This window comes from Ambystoma mexicanum, chromosome 8 (assembly GCF_040938575.1).
Source record: "Ambystoma mexicanum isolate Mex_15411 chromosome 8, UKY_AmexF1_1, whole genome shotgun sequence".
Classification (NCBI taxonomy): Eukaryota; Metazoa; Chordata; class Amphibia; order Caudata; family Ambystomatidae; genus Ambystoma; species Ambystoma mexicanum.
Window position 1 is genome coordinate 1,333,663,449 of NC_090929.1, and position 22,421 is coordinate 1,333,685,869.

Sequence of the window (22,421 nt, forward strand, 5' to 3'; positions counted from 1 at the left end):
CAGACCACTGAATTTAAAACACATCATTAAATTCAAGGACATGGCATACATCCTGGCTATAAGGAGAATAGCCATGGTTTGGAAAGTAGCTAACAGGCCCAGATTGGAAGTGTGGTGGAATGACCTCCTGAAATGGGCTGACGTTGAGACCACGGTATGGTACGAAGCAGTCAGGGGGGGGGGGGGTGGGGGGAAGTGGGCCCACTTATAGCTTGGAGGCAAATGGTTGCCACACTGGCGGGACTCCAACGAAAGTGATACTAGTGCAAACGACAAGGGGGAATTGCCCCCGGATTAGAGAAATTTGAGGCCATGAGGGGAAGCTGGAGTTTAAGGGATGGGAGGGGATGACTAACATGTAACACGAAATGAATGCCATGCTGGAAGTAATCGCGACAGTCGGGTGTGTTGGTTGTTTTGGTTATGTTGTGTTAGTTGCAAAAACCAATAAAATATGTTAAAAAAAAAAAGAAACTGCTAGGGACTGGAAGCTGGACTGATCTAAACCGACAGTGACCAGAAATGATGCGGCAAGAGGGGCTTTGAACACACTGGTAGAAGCCCTGGACCTAGTAGATGTTTGGAGGGAGCTACATACCACAGACAAATTCATACTTCTCATCGCCACACTCCCTGCACACAAGAATCGACTACTTATTTGTGGCCAAGGGCTACCAAATACAAATAGAATCGGCACAGTACTTAGGCAGGTCAATATCAGACCATTCACCGCTGCTGATAAGCTGGAAAACGTGGGGGCCCAGACCGCCCATACCGCTGTGGCGCATGGCACCAGATGCCATAACAGATCAGGCCTTTAACGGAAGAGCTGCAAGATAAAATAGAGGAATCTGTGGAAAAAAACATAGGTAGCGTTGAAAGATGGGGCACAGTCTGGGAGGCAATGAAAGTAGTGGTGAGGGGAGAGGCCACTGCGGGTGCGGGGGGCATACGGAAAACACCAAGAGCTGAACTGGAGGAGGAGATAAAACAGAGACAGACACAAGGGTGACAAGGGAGGAGGAGGTGGAACTAGCACGATTGCATGGAGACTGCCAAGAAGCATGGGGGAGGCTCTCCAGGTTTGACTGACTATTCAGTGAAAACCGCAAAAGCACACGCCGAGGGAGATAAGCCAGGCAGACTATTGCGTGGTTATGCAGGAGAGAGCACCCATGATCTCAAACCACAGAGATCAAAGACGCAGCAGGCACAACACGTAAAACACAACAGGAAATCAACTACATTTTTCGAAATTTCTACTCCCACCTCTACAGTCATTAACAACAGGTGCCACAAAAGACATACTAAAGACACTGGACGAAATAGGCCTCCCCAAAATAGGCCCATCACATCAGGAAACCTTAGAGGCCGGAATAAGAGGGGAAGATATCACAGAGTCAATACGGTCACTTGCCGCTAGTAAAAATGCCAGGAACTGACGGACTGCCCCCAGAATTCTATAAAACATATGAAACAACCTTGACACCGGTGTTGCTTGAGGTTTTCAGAGAGGCATACACCAGAGGGGAATTGCCAGAATCCATGAGGGAAACCCTAGTTATACCGATACCCAAACGAGGGAAACCAATGGACGACTGATTCATACCGCCCGCTAGCGATGCTGAACTATGACGTCAAAGTTCTAACCACCATACTGACGAGCCACTTGAACAGGATAATGGGGGGGCCTAATACATAGTGACCAAAACGGCTTCATACCGGGATGCAGCACAGCGTTGAACCTACGCAGGCTACAACATATACTCGAACAAACGGCGGCATCCCAAGAACAGTATGCCATACTCTCCCTAGACACCACAAAGGCGTTCGACCCAATGTACTGGGAATGGTTGGTGGCAACGCTAAGGGAATTTGGATTTGGGGAGGGATTCATCCGATGGGTGTGAATATCATACATGAACCCAAAGGCCAGAGTTAATACAGGGAGAATAGTGTCAGCAGTCTGGGATATAAAGAGGGACGAGACAGGGATGCCCATTGTCCCCAATGCTATATGTGCTGGGCCTTGAACCCATAGCAATATACCTCAGGAAGCAACGCCTCAATGCTGGCATCTTGGGGGGCTGGGGGGACAGGACACCTGCTGTCGCTCTACGCAGATGACGTACTGCTGTACGTGAGAGATCCACACCTGAATGTACCAGTAATCCTGGACATATTTGACAACTACGCCAAAGTGTCAGGGATCCACTTCAGCAAGACCAAATCCTACATATTCCCGTTGAGAGGGAGGAGTGCCAGCGAACTACCAGCAGTGGGACTTAACTGGGAGGTGGACTCGTTCAGATACCTGGGAGTGAATATCAGACACAGACCGGAACAAATACACGGACATAACACGACAAGGTGGTGCAGGGCTTGAAGAGGTCCATGAAGTTCTGGTCGAAGCTGCCACTATCACCGTTAGGTAGGGTAGCCATCACCAACATGATTGTTCTTCCGAGGTTCTTGTACTTCAATAATGTGCACTACTATGTTGGGGCATCCTTTTGTCGTTCCTTGGAGGTGCTGCTTCGGGAATTCTTGTGGGGCACCAATCGCCACAGACTCCCACTAGCAATGTGATATCTACCATATGATAAGGGGGGGGTGCTATCTGGCAGCCCAGCTCAGTCACACAATTGAGTGGCTGGCGAACTGTAAGTGACTTCAATCCAGCAATCCAACTAAGCCATAGCCTTGTCTGGGATGCCCAATGGAAGCCCTTACTAATATGTTTTTATGTCAAATTCTTTGAATTTGGATGATGAACCCTTATATAACACCTCTCTCTTTGAATCCCCCTGACCTCACTGAGCCAAGAAGTAGGTTTGTTTTGCAAATTAAAAGATTTATTGGAAGAATTGAACAATATATCACACTTTTATGAACAAAATAATATTTGATAGTACACTTATGAATATAATAGTGGTCAACAATGGGTAATATTACAATAGCACACTCTCTTTAATCAATGAGGAGTTGGTATAGAAAGGATAAGGTAGCAGAGAACACTTTGTATGGTTTCAAGGAAACGCAAGATATGAAAGAATGTGGCACAGAAATAAACTTGATATGGTTTCAATCACAAGATAATATGGTCACTTTTTCCCCTGTGACTACTCACTCCCCCCTCTATGCAATAGGAAGAGATGGAAATGAGGACACACAGGTTTCAAGGATACAATTAATAATGCAGTTCAATTCCAGTTCCCCCCAGCAAGCTTAGAGAAAACCGGTATGATTTTAAACAGGCAAAAGGTGATTGCAATGGATGGGGAAATATGCTAAAATGCTTTCAATTCACTAAAGGAGATTCAGGATAAGTGATAGCTGCGTTGGATTAGTTCAGGTCAACACTAGCAATGATTCATGAATGATTACCAGATGGAAAACGAAATTCAGCAGTGGTAAGCAAGAGCAGCTATTTTTAACATGTGATGAAAGTAAGCTAAATTGCAATTCGTGGCACTTTTTCCCCACGTGGGTAAATCGCGATTACAGAAAAACTATAAGCTTTAAAATGACAGCTACATTTTGCTTCTAGGACGTGCGGTTCAAAAGATAGACGTTTTTGTGGAGTTAGATTTTCAAAAATAAAGTCAATCTTTCAGAATGAGAAATGCGCGTTACAGATTTGAAATCACCAGGATGGACACAAAATTCTAAATGCAGTTCTGGACCAGTTAAAATGGATGGGATAAGATTACTTTAGACTAAGAGATGACTATGCACAGTTTTAGACTAAATACTTACTTCTAGTTTTGGAATGGAATGGAAATGGGCCTCATCACCAATCTGGTCAGGTTTGGACTTCACTCGCCACAGGACGGTCTCAGGCACCGGTTCTGCTCACAGCACGGCACAGCGGTCTGGTCTGGCCTCTTGGACTGGATCAAGCGGGTTCTGGATACAGCGCTGCTTTTTGGGTCTGGATCCGATTCTGGCACAGGGTTCTAGCCAGTCACAAACAGCACGGCAAGGCTGTTGAATAGTTTGGTTAGGTTGCTGGATTCTGAGGCCTGCTGAGAAGAGTTCAGCTTTTGGGTTAGACCCCTGCTTAAGGTTCTAGAGCTGGGTTCTAGAGCTTTGTTCTGGATCTATCTGGAGTCTAGGTTCTTCTGGATATTGTCTGGATCTGGTCCGGCAGAATGCTGCGCAGGAATCGGTGAGTAGTGGAAAAATGAGTGTCCTTTCTGGGTCTCAGCAGTCCCTTTTTATGTTTTTTCTAAGTGGGTGTAGAGGCTGACTTTCTATGCCCAACCCACTAAGGATTTGATAGGTTAGAGGATTCCCTGTGACCCGACTGGAGAACGGAGTAGTGAGTCAGAATGAGTCATCAGGTGTCATGTTTATGGCTGAAGCTGAAATCCCTCCCCTCTGCTTTTACTTAGAAATCAATTTTTCATAACAAAACATGCTTCCCGGATACACAACTTGTAGAGAATACATGTACACATTACAGATTAATTAAGACAGGTCTCTGTTCAACCGTGATCTTTCTAAGAGCTTGGGTTCAGAAATGACAACTTATTCGCGATTTTGGTGAATTTCGCAATACTGGTTTTGCCCCCAATTTTACACAGACCTACACACCCTCTCTGAGCATATTACTGGAAGTTTTTAGGTTTCTAGCATAAACACTGCATCCACAATATTAATAATTATGGGGCTTGGCCTCAGAACATCCCACGGCGTCCAACTTAGTATTGAACTGTGAATGCATTTTTCCTATTAAGAATCCCAAAGTTGTACATTTCTGTCAGCTTGATACAATATTTTAGAAGCATTTTCCTTAAACATATATTTGGTGCAATATTAAATCCACAACCCAGTCTGGTCCTCCCCTAGAAGCTTGGTGAGTCAGATGGTCACATGTCTTGCTTCTCCCAGAGCAGTGTTGACAGTTAAACCGCAAATCAGCATATTCTATTAATCTCAAAGCCCCCATTGTTCCTTCCTCCGGGCTGCAGAGAAAATCTCCTCCTCTCCTAATTTACATGTCAATGCGATATCCTGTGCTGTTGGTGGTAAGACCAGGTGTGAAGGTTTCCCAGGGACAGACGGCCTCCTGAACTTTTAATTAAATCAGACTGCCTTCTAATCAATTGCAACTTAGTTCCTTGTGAAAAAAAATATAACATTATAAACTGAAAATAAGCAACATATCTTTAATCAAGTCTTTTTCCACATTAAATCAACGTGTGGCACTCTATATGGCATTTTGATAGACTTCTCTGCTTTGGCATATTTAGCTTCTGCAAGACAGCTCTCCTGTCAGGATTAGAAATCGCCAGCACCCGTCAGTGGCGAGCACCGGTATCGCACCCATTTTTCACAGCCGTCTTTAAATCAAATGTCTTTAACATGGGACATATGATTCTTGCTGCTGTTATACTGATGTGGATTCTTGCAGTAGAGTAATGTAGAACAACCAACAAGAAGTTGTATCCTTTTGGTAGTTTTGTGAGCCATGATTTTAGCAATTTTGACACAAAATAAAACAGATTTTTGAACAGCTCTGTATTCCTTTGCACTGATTTTGCTCTGTGTGCGGCCAAAGGATGGGGTCTGGCAATGGTCACCTGTATTAACACTGACAGAGGCAAAAGTGAATGGTGGCCCATCTGTCAGGTTGTCACTGCGCACTTTCTGGTGATTTCTGGCCAGCAGCATGCTTTCCAGCGGCCATTATGTTTTTACACTGCCAGTAATGCACAGTTCTGTTGTAGGGCTTGGATGAGTGGGTTAAAACATCCCACAGAACGAACCAAACTCGGAAACACACCTACTGCAGCACCTGATGGCTCCTAGCAAACTAAAATAAATAATATGTGTAACCCAGGGGGGCCAGAACACACCCAACTGATAGTAACACTGGGTAGGAAGGTATGGAGGAGAACGCAAACCTTACTGCAAAGAACAAACCCCTACTCACCAGAGGTGCCGATAGCAGCAGACACATGCAGAGATATGGCAGTGGTAAGAAAATGGGAAGGGAAAGGGATATACACATGGAGAGATGTATATTAAGACGGGGTCTTCAGGGAACTTGACTTGATGCAGGAAAGAGGAGCTGCCGAGCGGACAATTTCTCTGGTACCGCAGAGTCTGAGAAAAGGCCAAAGAAAGATGGGAGGGTTGGCCTGAGGAACCACAGGTGAGCCCATTTCTGACCCTGATGTACAATTTAAACGGCGGCTGGAGGCCGACTTCTCGGCTGTATAGCATGCTGACAGACACATCCAACCCCAAGGGGACAACACTGAAAGAACAATGGGAGAAGGACTTAGGTGCAAACATAACAGAGAAAGAATGGGAGAGAACACTGAGCTTCCCTAATGCTGTATCGAGGAACCAGTGCTTCAAACTGATGCAACTGAACACGCTGTATCGCACATACATGACCCCACACAGAATAGCAATGTTTAACAAAGAAGCGAGTTCACAATGCCCCTGGTGCAAAGGCGAGAAGGCTGACCTGATACACATGTTCTGGGGGTGTGAGCGGGTGTGAAGTTTCTGGGCAAGTATAGAGAGCTTGCAGGGAGGCTGGAGTAAAAAGGTATGAGTGGTCACTGAAAGAATGCTTGCTAGGTGCCTACCCCAGAATCAGCAAACACAAACATGTGACCGGTTTATGGACCTGGCATGCATACAAGCCAAGAGAATCATTGCCATGTCCTGGAAAACTGCTGCGGGCCACAATATGTAAAATGGCGCAAGGAATTTGAAAGGTGGGCAGAGGCAGAGACCAAGGTGTGGGTGGAGGGAGCGAACGGATCGGAACCTGATGGTAATGATAAATGTGCAGCATGGAAAGCCTTGCTCTGGGACATGTCCACCTGTCTGATGACAACATCCGATGAGTGCACCAACAAAACAAGAACCACCCGTGGTGTGCCTAGCCTAGTCACCCCCCTAGCACCCAAATGACATTGCCCAACTTGCGACATGAGAAGCGACCGGCTAAACCCCCCAACATGAAAGTGTCTGCCCCAACCGAGGTTATAAGTAACACACGGCACATGTAGGAAGTTGTTTTTTAATTGTTATTTGTTGTTAACCTAAATGTAGGCATGTATAATGGAAAATGAAATGCACAATTGTAACTATTTAAATGCCAATAAAAACATGTAAAAATAAATCACCCCGGTGCACACGTGACTGGCGGCCCTCTAGGAATGATCTAAGCCAAGTAATGGCCTCCATAGAGAGACCTCCGACAGTTAAAATCCGGTCTAATAGTATTTTATGATCTAGCAAGTCAAAGGCTGCCGATAAATCTAACAGCATCAGCAGCCCTGACTTGCTATGCTCCAACTTGAAGAGCATGTGTGTCTGTAAATCCAGAAGTGCACTTTCTGTGCCGTGGTAACTCCTGAACCCTGACTGTTTTACATGCAGTACACCAGCTGCCTGGACATAGGACTGTAACTGTATGGCAGCCACTTTATCAACAAGCTTAAGAAAAAAATAAGGTGTTGGTAATAGGTCTCAAGTTTGCTGCATCAGTAGGTTCTAGTCCTGCTTTTTATTTATTTTTTTAGCAACTGTGTATCTGCCACGCTCTTTATAGATTGGGGAATGATGCCTGTTCGAAAAGATGAATTCACAAATCTACAAAGGAAGGGGGCAAACACGTCCTTGTGTTCCAAGATATACTTAGACGGAAGCACTTCTCCAGGACAGCTAGTACGGTGCATGGTTTTAAGTGTTTTAAGCATGTCAGTTATGGTAGATTCCTTAAACCTGAACCCGATAGGCTTCTCCAATTGAGTTGTAATTACTGACTTCTCACAATTTTATTAGAGGATTGTCATCAGTTTCTAGTATATCCATTGAATTTTGATTAGAAGTCAGAACTGGTGAGGAGGGTACCAGGGCCTCCTTCTTGATTTTGTCTTGTGCTTTCAGTAATTTATCAGCGAAGGACCTCTGTACTCTGTTAGAGTCATCAGCTGTGGGTTTAATAGAAGGGCTACAGACAACAGGTTTTTTCCCCCCCCCATGAGCTAGAGAGACGAAAAAGTTCTTTTGTCTGATCCCCAGCCAGATTAATTTGGTCATTAAAACTTTTCTTTTTGCCTCAGCAACTTTGATCTTATAGGTCTTCTCTTTGGATTTCCAGGCCAACAGATTCTCTGTGGAGCCATCCTTACACCAGGCATGTTCAGCCTGTCTTTTTTTGTCCTAAATTCAGCCAATGTTGGAGAAAACCATGTATGGCGATTATGTAGGTCTCTGGCAGTTTTGTCTTTCATAGGGGCATGTTCGTCAAGCATTTTAGTAATCTCCTCATTATAATTACCCATGTGAATTTCTGGGCCATCTAGGTCATTGGTAATCAGCGATTGAATACAGCTGGTCAAAATCGGGGCAGTAACACCCTTAAAGTTTCGAGTTTTGACTATATGTGGGAGCTCATGTACTCTATGTGTTATGGCAGGGAGTTTTAGTACACACGTTACAAAGAAATGGTCGGACCAGATGCAGGGAGTAGTCTTGATATTTCCAATTTGTAGATTTCCACTACCAATCCAATCTAATATGTGACCTTTATTATGCGTGGGTTCTGTGTTATGTACTGTAACGTGATGACTTTTCAACATTTTCTCCAGTTCTAATGCTTTTTTATCCAATTTGTTACTTTTCCATCAGTTAAAATCCCCTAAAATGACCAACCCAGAATTGGTGGTCATCATGGGAGTGACGATACTAACAATATCGTCATTAAAATTATCTAGTTCTCCAGGTGGACGATAGATCAATACCAATTTCAAACTTATCATGCTACCCGGGCGAACCCTCGGATACACCCGAAATACACTACATAGCAACCGGCGCATGCGGGGGAGTGAGGAGGGTCTCCTCTCTATACAAAATGTTATTAGCAAACACCCTGGACCAGTCTCCTAAAACACAAAACAAATGGGCAAACAAACTAAGCCATGAGATGTGGAAGAAACTTTGCTCTCATACATGTAAGGTCTCCCTTAACTTCAGGTACCGCTGCATGCAATATAAATACTGAATAGACTATACTCCACCCCCGACAGACTCACTATGTTTAACCGGAACCTTATACACACCTGCCCAAGAGGCCAGACTGAGACAGCCGATCACGCACACATGTTTTGGTCATGCAGCAAACTATGACTTTTGGGGACAGATCCTACGGGCACTCTCCGACATCGTGGGCACCACAGTAGACCCTGATTCGGCTGGTGTGCTGTTTGGGGTATGGAAAAATGCCAGTGTTAAGAAAACGTATATCTTTTTGAATGTTGGTTGTATTGTGGCCAAAAAATGTATCCTTTAATGTTGGAAAAGCCCCCCCCCACAACCCCTCAACCTTTAAAATGTGGCCAAATGCACTTACCTGGACTCAGACCTGCGAAGAGGAATACATAAACTCCCCATTGCCGCAATCCCGCCGAGAAATGTATGGACTGACTTCCGAAGTTACCTTATGAGGCAAACCGAAAGCACACCAGGATCACCTGTACCAGATGTAGCTATGGCCTAACCCAAAATATGTGATGCACAAGGAACACTGCACTATGGGGAAATTACACCTTAATGTATTAGCTCCCATCAGAAAATGTGTACTGTGACTTTACAATTGTATGGAATATCTTGTCTGGTTGTGTATGCTGTTAACGTCTGCCAATAAATAAAAGTTAAATAATGGTTGCCTTCGCACAACTCCACGCAATCGGAACTAGTGGCACTCAGAGACGCTGAAAATGAGTAATGGGAAGGCAGTCACTATTTATTCGGACTCTGCTTATGTTACCTCCACAGTACAACTTGGGCGTGTCAAGATGGCAGAGAAGGGGTAGGAATAGTCAAGTGTGCTGTGCATACTAACCGTACTGACCCAACAGAGCTTCGAAATGATGCCGCAGACAGAGCGGTGAAAGAAGCCACATATTTGCCATTCACAGCCTTCCAGAAAATGGAAACCGTGTCCCAGCAAATACAGTTGCCAGCCCCATACACTGCGGTCTCTTTGCTTCAGATTGTGGAAATGCAGGAAAGAGCACTTAAAAATTAAAAGGAGCTCTGTGCGAAGAGGAAATGTGCCCTCTCGCCCACAGATTTGCTGTGGAGACAGGAGTTTACAGGGAAGGTAGTGATTCCTGTAGAGTTGTTTCTTGTGGGTCTAGAGCAACTACATTACCAGTCGTACACTTTTGGAGCTCTGCTGCATTTTGTCACCAAGGGGCAATGTTTATACCAAATCTCCAGGGACAGGTGAGTACATTTGTAGGGAACAGTCCTGGAAACACAATGAATACAGTAAGAGGAGTTTTGCCCAAGCTCTTGGGGCCATTTCGGGAGCTCCACATGGATTTAGTAGATAGGATACAGGGTGTAATAATTTTCGATACCTTATTAGGTAGTTTGCCTATTTTCCTGATGGCTTGAGGTTGGTCACTGTGTACACCCTGATGTCAAGTCAGCAGCAAAACTCTTTGGTGAGAGAGGTACTTGCGCAGCGGGGTATCTATGAGGTCCTGAAGTCTGACAATGAAATCCACTTATGTATGCCGCTTTCAGAAATTAATTTGCTCTTGGGTACCAAGCACAGGTTGTGTTCAGTGTACCACTCTCAGGCCACCGGTATCGTGGAGCAGATGAAAGGAGTTCTTAAAGTTAGTTAATCAAAATTGTGTAGTGATTCTAAGAACTGGCTGCTCAGCTTGTCATTGGCCCCATTTTATTTGAGAACTCGGCCAGGAAAGAAGCACCATCTCAGTCCTCAAATAGTGATAAGGTGCAGATAACAAACACCACTCTCACCTGCAGGCACAGCATCAGATGCGTATAAGTCAGCAGAGATGTTTGGTAAGGTGTTTAGGGACTACCATAGGGCTTTAACAAAGAGTGTCAGACTTGTATCTTCACAGGTTGTGTTCTTTCATCAACAGTCAACAGGAGAAAACATCAAAGACTACAAAGATCTACACCAACCGCAGTTTCTCTATGGGGACCTGCTTTACATCTGTTCCTTTGTACGATGCAGGAACGAGCAGAGTTTCCATGAGCCACAGCGAGTGATTTTCACAACTTTGACTGCAGTGAAGGTGGAGGACAACAAGAGCTGGATTAATTAGCGAAGTGCAAAGGGATTTCGGCACCCCTCCACCAGCACAGGCTCAAAGTTGAGTATGACCTTGGGATTTTGTAGTTCATTCCAGAAGAAAAGCGGGGAGTGAACGGAAACAGATTGTCATTGTAAATAAAGAGAAGGTATGAAAATGTATACTAGGATGTTTGGTTTTATGTTTTTATCATGTGTATCGCCATTTGGTTCAGGCGTGGCAAACAATATGAATGCAAATATTTTTTATTTGTCTAGTAGTATAGGATTTGATGAAGTGTTATTAAGGCTACGAGGAAGTACTGATACCGACATTATGAGTGATAATAAAGGTAAATTTAGATCCAATAGTGCATGCACATGGCTTTGCAGCAGATAATGTCTGGTACAGACATAGGAGGGTGGGAAGACAGTTCTGTAGAATCTTGCTACATTTGTTCTCTTATCCCGCATGCCTCTGGTGTCCCTAGACTGTTAATTCCAGATAAGATGGGGTTAATAGAAGCACAATGCTTGGTGCACCCAACCCTGTGCAGGGTCCAAGAGGAGTCGGTCACAGCTTCTGTCCCACCTATTGAAAAGTAGTGTTCAAACATAGATCATAAAGAGCAGAAGGATTACGCTGTATGCAAAGAGTCCAGTTGAGTTTGGAAGGGTCTATCATATCAAATAACCAATGGGAGCAAGGGGTGAAGGAATGAGAAGATTTTCAGAGGAAGGAGGTGGCACAAATTAATCGAGAGTGTGGAAATGTCTGGAAAAAGTATCTAAAATATCTGACATGGCTCAAGGAGCCAGACATATCTGGTTAAGATCCAGTTACTCACACATTTTGCTCTGTGTTTCAAGGGCGATGGCACAGCGTCTGTTGGCAAAAATGGGACCTGCAGCCATACACTTCGCATTGCTGACCTGGCTGGAGGTACATCAGCACTTCCCGATGTGTTTTGGTTGTGTGGACAGTTTGCATATAGACAATTGGCTCTATCTGGCGAGGTGTGTGCAGTATCGCCAGACTACACGTGCCCGTTTTTATTGTTCCCCAAAGCCATCTGATACTTGCCAGCCCAACACCTAAAGCCACATCGGTGCCCATTTTGTCCACTGTGCCCCTTATGTCATCATACATGGGCAATTTAATGACTTTTCCTGAGCGTATAGGAGAGGAATCGTTGTGACGGTCCAAAACATCCAACTATATCTCGCCAGCGTCTACAGAAGCTCCAAGTAACATTCCTGGTCAGCTGGACTGAGATGTTTTCTTCTTTCTTGGCCCCTGGTGTTCAAGCCATCGTGAATGTCAAGTGGCTACAGGTGACCCGTAAGTAACCTTTATTATTTGTGAATTCTTCAGAGTTCGTTTTTAGCGCAGTCAAAGAAGAACTTTGGGCCTTGATGCGCATAGCCCTGCAAAACAAGTACATTCTCAGCCTCCTAAAAGCCAGGGGGGGGGTGTGTGTGCTTGACAGCACCTGCTGCATCTTTGCGCCTTCTAATGATTCAGAAAATGGAACTCCGACACAGACAATTGCAGCATTACATAACTTAGGGGGGGGGGGCATGGAAAAGGAAGTGGGGATTACAAGTGACCCTTGGTTGGACTCTTTTCGATTGATGCCTTCTTGGACGAGTATAGCTGTGAAGATCCTCAAGCTAAATGTCTTTTTGCTCACTATCTTTTGTACCCGTTAGATGCTATTGCAATGCTGTTCTGCCCAGATGCCCAAGACAGCTACCATGATGACTGTGACCCGGTCCAAGGCTAGGACCACTGAAATTTCATATCACATGGGTAATCAGACCGAGTTAGAAATTGGTCCAGGGAAGGTTGGGATTCCAGATGCGGTCTCATGTCCACCACCGTATTGGGATGATTGTGTAGAACAACAGGTAGATTGCGGTAATGGTAGGGGGACAAGTTGGGTTTGTTCAGAGGAAGAGCATGCCCATTGTGGGACTAGTGTGAGAGATGTTTGCAGGATCTTACGTCCCCAAGAAGATGGTTAAAAGAATAAGAAATTGGTTTGTTAATATATTAACTAAAGGGTGGGAATGTTAAAGTGGTTGAAGGTTTCAATAGAAAAGAGGGGTTCATGTTGTGCGTGCCATATTGGTCACTGGGATGACTGTGATGTTGGCGCGATGTTGCGATTTAGCATGAATCTAGTGTAGTTAATGAGAATGGAACAAGTGTTACTATTAGTGATACTTTGTGTTTAGATACATTTTAGATTCACATTCGAGTAGCAACATAATGACAATCCTACCAATACAATGTAGACGCCTGCTGTGCCACATAGTGCCTTAAGATGGGAAGCGAGGCACTTCATCTGTGCATGTAAGAAAGGAGATTTGCGGGTGGAGAAAAAACTGAGGGGATGCGGTAGTCTTGAACATGCATGCATAGACACATACATACACAGGGGTCTTTAGGTAAATGTGCTTGGGGCATTTGAGATACAAGGGGTACAGGACAAATACACTAATCTGTATGCTGCAAGCCACCTCATAGCTAGGGATTGTTCAGGGTGCAGGAATCTGGGGTGGCGAGATAGACTGTGTGTGATGGGAAAGCTGGTTGCGCAAGGTTGAAGGCTGGGGGAAGGCAGCGGGCAACTGCGATAACATCAAATGGTCAGCTATAGCCAGGCTCTGGTTTTTATGACATGGAATAGAGATGCAGAGGAGAGGTCATTTTTTAAGTACATGGGAGCCTATTATTCATTGTCGAGGAAGTCCAGCCACCTGGTAGGGTCAGTTTGGATCCAGGTAATATACCCAGTGCAAGGGATGCTTATGGGCAGAGCGAAAATATGGTTTATGGGTTTCGCTCAGGGTCTCAGGAGTGACCAGGATGTGGCCATAGGCCATGTGTGCTGAAATGATAGTCGTCAGAGATTAGTGTGAAATGAGGACCCCAGCAAATCTGGGCAGATAAGATACATCGCCAGTTCAAAGTTTCTCCCCCTCCTCGTATCGTTGAAGTATCCTTGTAAAAGCCATGTACATCACGACTGGGGTTAGAGGTCCTCAGCCAGTTGGAACTTGTAGTAAATTAGGATTGCTATGTGAATGTGTAACCATGTGATTGTGTCCTGACATACGACGGAAAGATCCTGAGAAGGGGTGTGCTGTTAATATGAGACGATGAAATGTATGTTGAAAGGGGATGGTGGTTAAAGAAGGTTAAAGAAAAGCGCCCAATGAGTATGTGGGAACTAAACGAGATTACATTTATGTGTATATGTTTGACAAATCATGTTTGGGGAGATAAACTTTGTAACAAAATATGTGGGAGTGTGTTAACTGTTTCAAAATGTATATAATGTGAGATCTTTGTGTGGTTCGACAAGACTAGATTACGTTTGACTGTACAGCATCATCTAACTCCTCCTGGCCAAACGGGCACTCTCTTCTTAAGAGGTGGGCCTATTTTGGGTTATGGAGATCAAAGGTCCACCCCCACATCAGGACATATAAAAGAGAATATTGGAGGAAATACTGTGGTACCCTTACTGGAGGCACGAGTATGGCGCAGGTATGGGCAAAATTGAAATGCACGACGTGTCAGGAGGGAGAGAGAGAGATTTCAGATTCCGATCATTATTGTACAGCAGTGTGATATTATAATAAAGTGAATGCTTTAGCAGCACATTCTGCATGGGTACACAGCACGTGCAATTACTCCCCGGAAGCTAGACAAGAGATGACAAATTTAATTGTGAGCGTATTGCAAAATGTGGAGGCATGGGCGACCTGTATGGAAATTCCTTTCACCGAGTCGAGTTATGGAAATCCTTGAAGGGGAGTAGGAACTTCAGTCCGGGCGAGTATGATATATATTGCTACATAAATTGCTCAATAACTGTTTGAAGGTAGTGCTGCGACTGTATAATATGGTATGGGATAGTGGGATGTTGCCACCTGCCAAGAGGGCAATCATCCTCCCAACATTGAAAGCAGGCTAACCAGCCGATTCCTGTGGGTCCTATTGGCCCATAGCTCGGGAGTCTGTCCTCTGTAAGGTAATGGAGAAAATGGCATGTGAAATACTGCTGTACTTTTTGGAGTCAGAGCATAAATAGAATATGTTACAGCATGGGTTTTGAAAACATGGGTCAATTACGGATGCCATGACTGTTCCGATTACGAACATTGAAGAGGCCCTGAGCCGCAGGGAAATGGTGGGCACAATCTTTGTACAACACGAAGAAGGCATACAGTAGGGTGTGGAGAGAAGGGCTGCTCTATGCATTGCGGGAAAAAAAGTGCTTATGTTATAATAGTTTTTCTATTACACGCTTAATACAGAAGAGGTTCCCAAGTGCTGACCCGGGATTCTAACCTGTGTTGTGCTGCATCATCTTGCTTCCGAGAGGAACGCGTTACCACTGAGCTATACTACGCGTAAAGGGACATTTATTTTCTTGGATGAAGAATTATTTGGAACAGAGTATTGCTCCACAGAGCAGTGTTATTAGTCCTATCCTTTTTAATATAGCGCTGGATGGTCTCATAGGACAGATCCAGTAGAGCGGCGGCAAGGTTGGATTCTATGCCGATGATGGGGTGATATGGGTGAGAAAATCAAGGTAGTACAATTTAAGGGAAATTGCAGATGACATGGAAGTGTGGTGTAGGAAATGATGTTTCACTATGTCTAGCTTCAAAACAGTTTGCATGCTATTTCATTGGAGAACAACATTAGTAAGCCTGGACTTTAGACTGAGAGGGACTGTGTTGGCACAAGTGACATACTTTAGATACCTGGAAGCGTATGGACAGGACAGTGGTGGAATGTAAAGGGCGCCTTAATCTGTTGAGGGCAGTGGCGGGTGAGGAGTTGGGGGCCAAAAGAGTATGAGTTTGCTGTATATAGGAAAGGTTAGAAGTGTGTTCTAGTACGGGGTTCATCTGCAGACTCGCTACTTTAAAACTTTGCTTGGTTCGCTGGACAGAATGCAAGCAAGAGCACCAAGGATTGTGACAGGCAGGGTAGAATGGTAGCCTAATGAGGCTGTACAGGTGTTAGTGGGCATGATGCCCTTGGATTTAGGAAGGAACAGAGTGTTAAATATTGGTTGAAATGCCAGTCATTCAGTGAATGGCACCCAATGAAGAAGTGCTTGGTGGTTAATTTGACGCATGAATACAAAGATAGAAGCTAGGAGAGAAGAGGAGGGTGTTATAAAGCAATGTCCACACCGCTTTGAGTTACTTCTTCTTAAATTTACTTCCGTTCATAAGTTACAGTTACAGGATTAAGACATAAGCAATGAGTGAGAGAAAGACACCGGCACCCATCACCCAGGGAGGGAGGGCTCAACTGACACAACATAGAACACTCACCACAGCATTCTCCCACTCATACATCAACATTCCATAGGCACTCAGGTGACATCATAAATCACATGACAAACCACATCAGACTAACCAAGCACATCACAACACATCTCCCTCCTTACCAAACACACTTGTAACAAGAGCTTCACAACACATCTCCCTCCTTACCAAACATTTTCCCAAAACAACACACATCACATCCAAACCAGAGAGCAATGGAAGTTTTACATGAAAAACCCACAACTATGCCATTCCAGAACTCCGCCTATCATTCTTAAACACCATCAATAACAACACTAATCACCTCCCATCCACCCCTGCCACGGGCAGACTCTAGTCTCCCACTCTAGACACAAACCAGCCCAGATCCAAGGCTATACCTAACCCACAATACCATAACCAACACAAAATAACTTTGGTCCTCCTGCTCGCCCCTGCCACAGGCGAGCCTTCAGGCTGCCACCATGAAGCACCAACTTGTCACCCCGACGCAATACTAGTCATCCAGGATGACAACGAAATCACCATAGACAGATAAGAGATTCAGCAAAACTCTACAGCTCACTAACACAAAACCAGCAACAAGCTTGCCTCAGAAACACATTATATATATATATATATATATATATATAGGTGGACCAACCCAGTCTAACAAACCTAACCATACCATGGTGTAAAGCTCCTAAAACAGCTTGGAGATGCTGGCCAGTCAACTCCAAGACCATCTACACAAACATATGGTTGACTCTAGCACTCTTCTCAATGGCAGTACAATCCAGTCCCATAATCAAACCCTGACCAGATAAAAATAGCCAGAATCACGGAATAAAATACCGTCATCTTAACATGCATTACAAGATGATTAGATACCCAAAACTGGTAATGCATTAATAAACCTGGCGACTTTAGACTTTTAACATGTAGCACGATGCTCATCATACTTTCACGACCTATATCAGTCACCTTATACGTTGGCCACTACAACGCCTCACTATTTGAAACGGAGCGGCATCAAATGGGCCATCGTTAATTCATCATCATTCCCATTGATGCTTTAATACTCCTCCAAAATGGCTCATTTTCCATGACGGAGTGGCATTTCTGTGCTTTACTATAATCATCTTTGTGCGGGCTCCACTGCCTTAAAAACAAGAAAAACGATGCAGGATTCTGTTTCCATGTCAAACGTGGCGGATACTCATTTGGGCACACCCACAAGGTCCTTTAATTACACTCATCTCCCCGATCGCAATGTTGCAGCTAGCCGGCTGGCTTTGCTGTGCCACGTGATTGGTCACGTGGGGCATCACAACAAGGTCCTTTACATTGACCTTCATGAAATGAAAAGTTCATTTCCCTTCCGCCTTACGTCGCACGCAGCCAGAGACAAAACAGGTCCATTTTCAAAACGTAATAAGATGCGCACGCTCAACCCAATGAAGTTCGTTCTTCGTCCAGATGAACCCAAGCGGTGACAAGCTAGAGATTCACACGTCGGCATTCCAACCAATCGCCAATACTCTGCATCTGCCTGTGACGTCACCATTCCTTGCTCCGGATCTGAGCACAACACATCTCTCCCTTAAACCGTCATCCAGGCGAGCTGTGGCTTGCTATACAGTGGCTGGCCGGTTTGATTAAGCAATTTCGTGCTGAAAGCACCACATTTGTAAGTCAGACAGTGGCAATCGGACCGTAATCTGCTACCATTACAGTCCTTTTTCCCTCTGCATGCCGTGCCGCATCAAAATAACGAGGCAACTTCATCTGCCATACCTCAACGCTAGTCTATCATATGGGAACCCTCGACCCAGCAGTCCCAAGTAGATAAGGGCTGCTGTGATGTCGAATAGCTATGGGACGACCAGCGAAGGTGGATCACATTCTGCTTTCTGCTTCCCCGGCACGACACTTACAAGTGCTGTGGGCTGTTACTCAACCTCCTCCCTAATCCACCCTGGGTGATGGGTTTGCTTACTTGGTCCTTGGGGGGCGGTGTCGTCTGTTTTCTTCTGCTTTCCAAATTCTTCCTGCACCCCCCCGCAGCAGGCCACTTGAATCCTTAGCTTCTTGATAAGTTTGCTTGGTTTCTCTTCAGCTTCCTTTGCACGCGTTCTGATAGTTCTGAGAAGAAATCCTTGTCGCCATTGTTATAAAGCAATGTCCACACCGCTTTGAGTTACTTCTTCTTAAGTTTACTTCCGTTCATAAGTTACAGTTACAGGATTAAGACATAAGCAATGAGTGAGAGAAAGACACCGGCATCCATCACCCAGGGAGGGAGGGCTCAACTGACACAACATAGAACACTCACCACAGCATTCTCCCACCATACATCAACATTCCATAGGCACTCAGGTGACATCATAAATCACATGACAAACCACATCAGACTAACCAAGCACATCACAACAGAGGGACCAATGGGTTTCATGCCGACAGGTTAGGCATCTGGGGGCGACAGCACTACACATTGTGTAGAATGTTGACAGAGTAATGTTGCCCATACGAAGATATGGAATTGGCAAATATAGTGGTAAAATGTGTGGAGACAGAGGGGAGATTAAATTGGTGATAAAGTATGTGGGGGGAAAGAAGGTGCACACGTTCATACAGATGGATCCAGAACGAATCAAAGTAGGTATGGCATACTTCTTTAAGTGGGAAAGAGGAGTTTAAGGTAGTGAGGCCATCAGATAGTGGGCCTCATTATAAAATTTGCCAGTCCGGAAACAAGGGTGCCAGTAATCTTACCAGCACCCTTGTTTCCAGACTTGCAAAGTACAAGTCTGCCTGCTGCAGCCGCTGTTCTCAACAGGTCTGACCCTGCCAGGCATAGCGGCCATGGTAGGCAGAGTTGACCAGTGTCCCCAATCCCATAGAGTACCATAGGACTCTATGGGAATGGGGATTAACAATTCTGACTTCACGGCCGCCGGACTCGAAATGAGCCGGTGGCACTCAGAAATCAGGCGCCGATAAATAATTCTGAGTCCGGCAGCAACCCGCCAGTAACACCGGCAGGGTTACCGCCGGACTCGGAATGAGGGCCAATATCTCCCTAGCACAGTTAATGGCAGTGGTTGGAGCTATGGAGAAACCGTTGGCTAGAGTGGTGGCGTTTGTGGACTTGCTGTGTCTGTTGCAAGCTATAAAAGGAAGGGAATGGGGATAGGAGATATATAGTAATGCATATCAGGCAGCGGTTGGAGAGATGCACAGGGGGGGGGGTGGTGATTGAGTTGGCATGGATCCCCATACATTTAGGGAAACAAAGGGCCGCATATGAGGTCACAAGAATGGATGTAGCGGATATAGAGATCCCCTTAAGTGTGGATGAGGTGCAAGTGGTTGTGAAAGGCTGTGTTAAGGAAGAGTGGCAAAGCAGATGGGATATTAGCGGGGAGGCAATTGTATGCAGTACAAGAAGGTTCGGAGTAAGAGGCATGGGGCGAATGTGGAGTTGGCACTCAGAGAGGAAACTATCTTGAATCGGCTAAGAGTGGGACATGCAGGGTTGAAAGGATGGAAGTTTAATATGGGTAGAGCCACATTTGAGAATTGCGAGTCATGCAGCACCACAGAGACGGTGGATCACTATATGATGGAATGCAAAAAGTTCAGACTGCAGTGGGAGTTGCTGAAAGCCAGGATGAGTAGCATTGGGGTGGAAGCGAAGAGGCCATCCGATTTGTTGCACATGAAAAAGGTGGCAGAGGACAAGCGGTGTAGGTTCCTTTCAGAATGCAAGGGATACTGGGAAGTGGGAGGAGATGGCCAGTGCTCAGCTGACAAGGGAGACTAACGATGAACATCATCTATTCAGGTGGCAATAGCCAGCTCCTGACCTTTAGGAGCTACCCCAACAACAAGATAAGATTCTAGCAATCCCTCTCCACCCCACCTTGAGTTGCTGCTGCTGTTACTGCAGACTATCCTGCAGTAACATATCATTCTCCTCTACTGCAACATCAGCTACCAAGTGGCAACACCTGTCCCGGCAGCGTGGAATGGGGGGGGGGGGAATGGCACTGTCTGGAGCAGTGGTCTTAAACTGTGGGGGTGCACACCTCCAGGGGGGTCCCAAAAGCTCTTCAAAAAGGGTGAATGCAGGGACTGTTTTTAATGGAAAATATAAGCATATATGGCATCTGTGGAGGCCCGCCAGCAATATATTTACCGAAAGGGGGGGTATAGGGGTTAGGTGGCGCAGCATTAACAAATAATTAAAAATAAAGTCCGAATACAGTTGGTCTAGATGGATAGCTGTGGTTGCCTTGGTAAGGGGTTCGTCAGCCAACCTGCGGTTTACTTGGTAAACGCTCGTTAACAACACCTTTGTACCGAACAGCAAGCACGCCGTGGGTACGTAGCACAGTAACACATGACACGCCCACAGGCGGTATATTAATAAACTATCCTATCATATCACTTACGATATCCTGAATGAGCTAGTCACTATAATTGCACCCACATGCACTAGATATAACTAAATTCCCTTGGTACAGACGGCTGTATTGCCAGACATTACAAACTAATCACTCAAAAGACCTAAATTACATTATGTCTATATCCACATGACTGCACGCCGATGTGAATAGGGGCATAGGCAGCTAGCACTCCGAGATCCTAAAATGTTTTAACTCCCATTGCAATGTCATAACAAATGAATGAGCTACGCTCAAAAACAATAGAGATGGAAGTAGTTTTAAATCACTAGAAAATTATGTATTTGTAGACAGGATACACAAGTTTTAAAATGTCACGATAACGTTTCAGGCATAAAAGGTATGCACAGCATAAAAGGTATGCACACATATGTAACATGAAAACCTCACATGTGAAAAGAAAGCAAGGCAGCTCTGCGCCTGGACGTTATCCCTCCTCGCTGATCTGACATATTCGCCTACGTGAATTCTCGTAATACTAAATTCTCTGGTGGCATAATCTACCCATGTCGTAATCTGCAGTCCCCTTTGCTTTACTGCTCATGTAACCACACACCTTTAACATGCTTTCGAGTTTGTACAACAGAATATACTGGCGTTTTGCTCCCTCTCTGTGCCCTCGAGAAGCTGTAACTTGTTCCCGACCACCACTCCGGTTGTAACTCACTTGCCACTCTGCTTCAACAGCTCCTGATACTGCTCAACAGACATAACCTCCATGAGTGCCGCCATGCTGCTAGACAAGCAATTCACATTAGAGTAATGTACCTTAACAAGGCTTCTTGTCACGTGACCTGCTCGTTACGTTCTACTCAAAGTATTTCCAATGCAAATGTGTCGCATTCAGCACATGCTCGAAGTAAGTGTTTTTCTTGTGAGGTGATATTCGCACACAAAAACATTCTTTCTACCGTACTTGGTTGATATATCTATGGACCAGTCACCGGTGGAAAGGGTGCAAACTGATGCACTTAGATGGAATTGTAAATATTGGCATGTCCACACTTAAATAGAATTGTGAACATTAGCCTGTGTTGCATTTAGATGGAATTGTAAATAATAGCATGTCCACACTTAGATTGAATTATAAATATTAGCATGTCCACACTTAGATAGAAATTGTAAATATTAGCATGTACACATTTAGAAAGAATTATAAATATTAGCATGTCCACACTTAGATAGAATTGTGAACATTAGACTGCGTCACATCCAGATAGGATTTTGATTGAAGGATAGCATGCGCGCGCCTAGATGAAACCGAATGTTAGCATGTGCCACACTTAGAACTGTGAACACCAGTGTGCGCCGCATCTAGATACGATTGTGAATGTTAGCATGCCCACACCTAGATAGAATTCTGAACATTGGCCTGCGCCGCTTCTAGATAGGATTGTGAAGGCCAACAAGTGCCACACTTAGACAAAACTGTGAATGTTAGCATGCTAAAGGTCAGGTAACCCACCAACCAATATAACCTCAAACTCTGCATACTTATCGCACTCAAAAACACACAC

General features: G+C 44.9%; 1 protein-coding gene across 3 annotated transcripts in view; it reads right to left on the minus strand.

The window, feature by feature from the left end:
- GLRX3 (glutaredoxin 3) overlaps window positions 1–21,697 on the minus strand; it is a 539,364-nt gene extending 517,667 nt beyond the window's left edge. For 2 of the 3 annotated variants that reach the window (XM_069611446.1, XM_069611443.1), the window contains exon 1: window positions 21,572–21,697. In XM_069611446.1, the coding sequence (XP_069467547.1) occupies window positions 21,572–21,636 (65 nt within the window). In that variant the 5' untranslated portion in view covers window positions 21,637–21,697. The other variant, XM_069611445.1, reaches the window with a different exon arrangement.
- Between the last annotated feature and the right edge of the window lie 724 nt (window positions 21,698–22,421).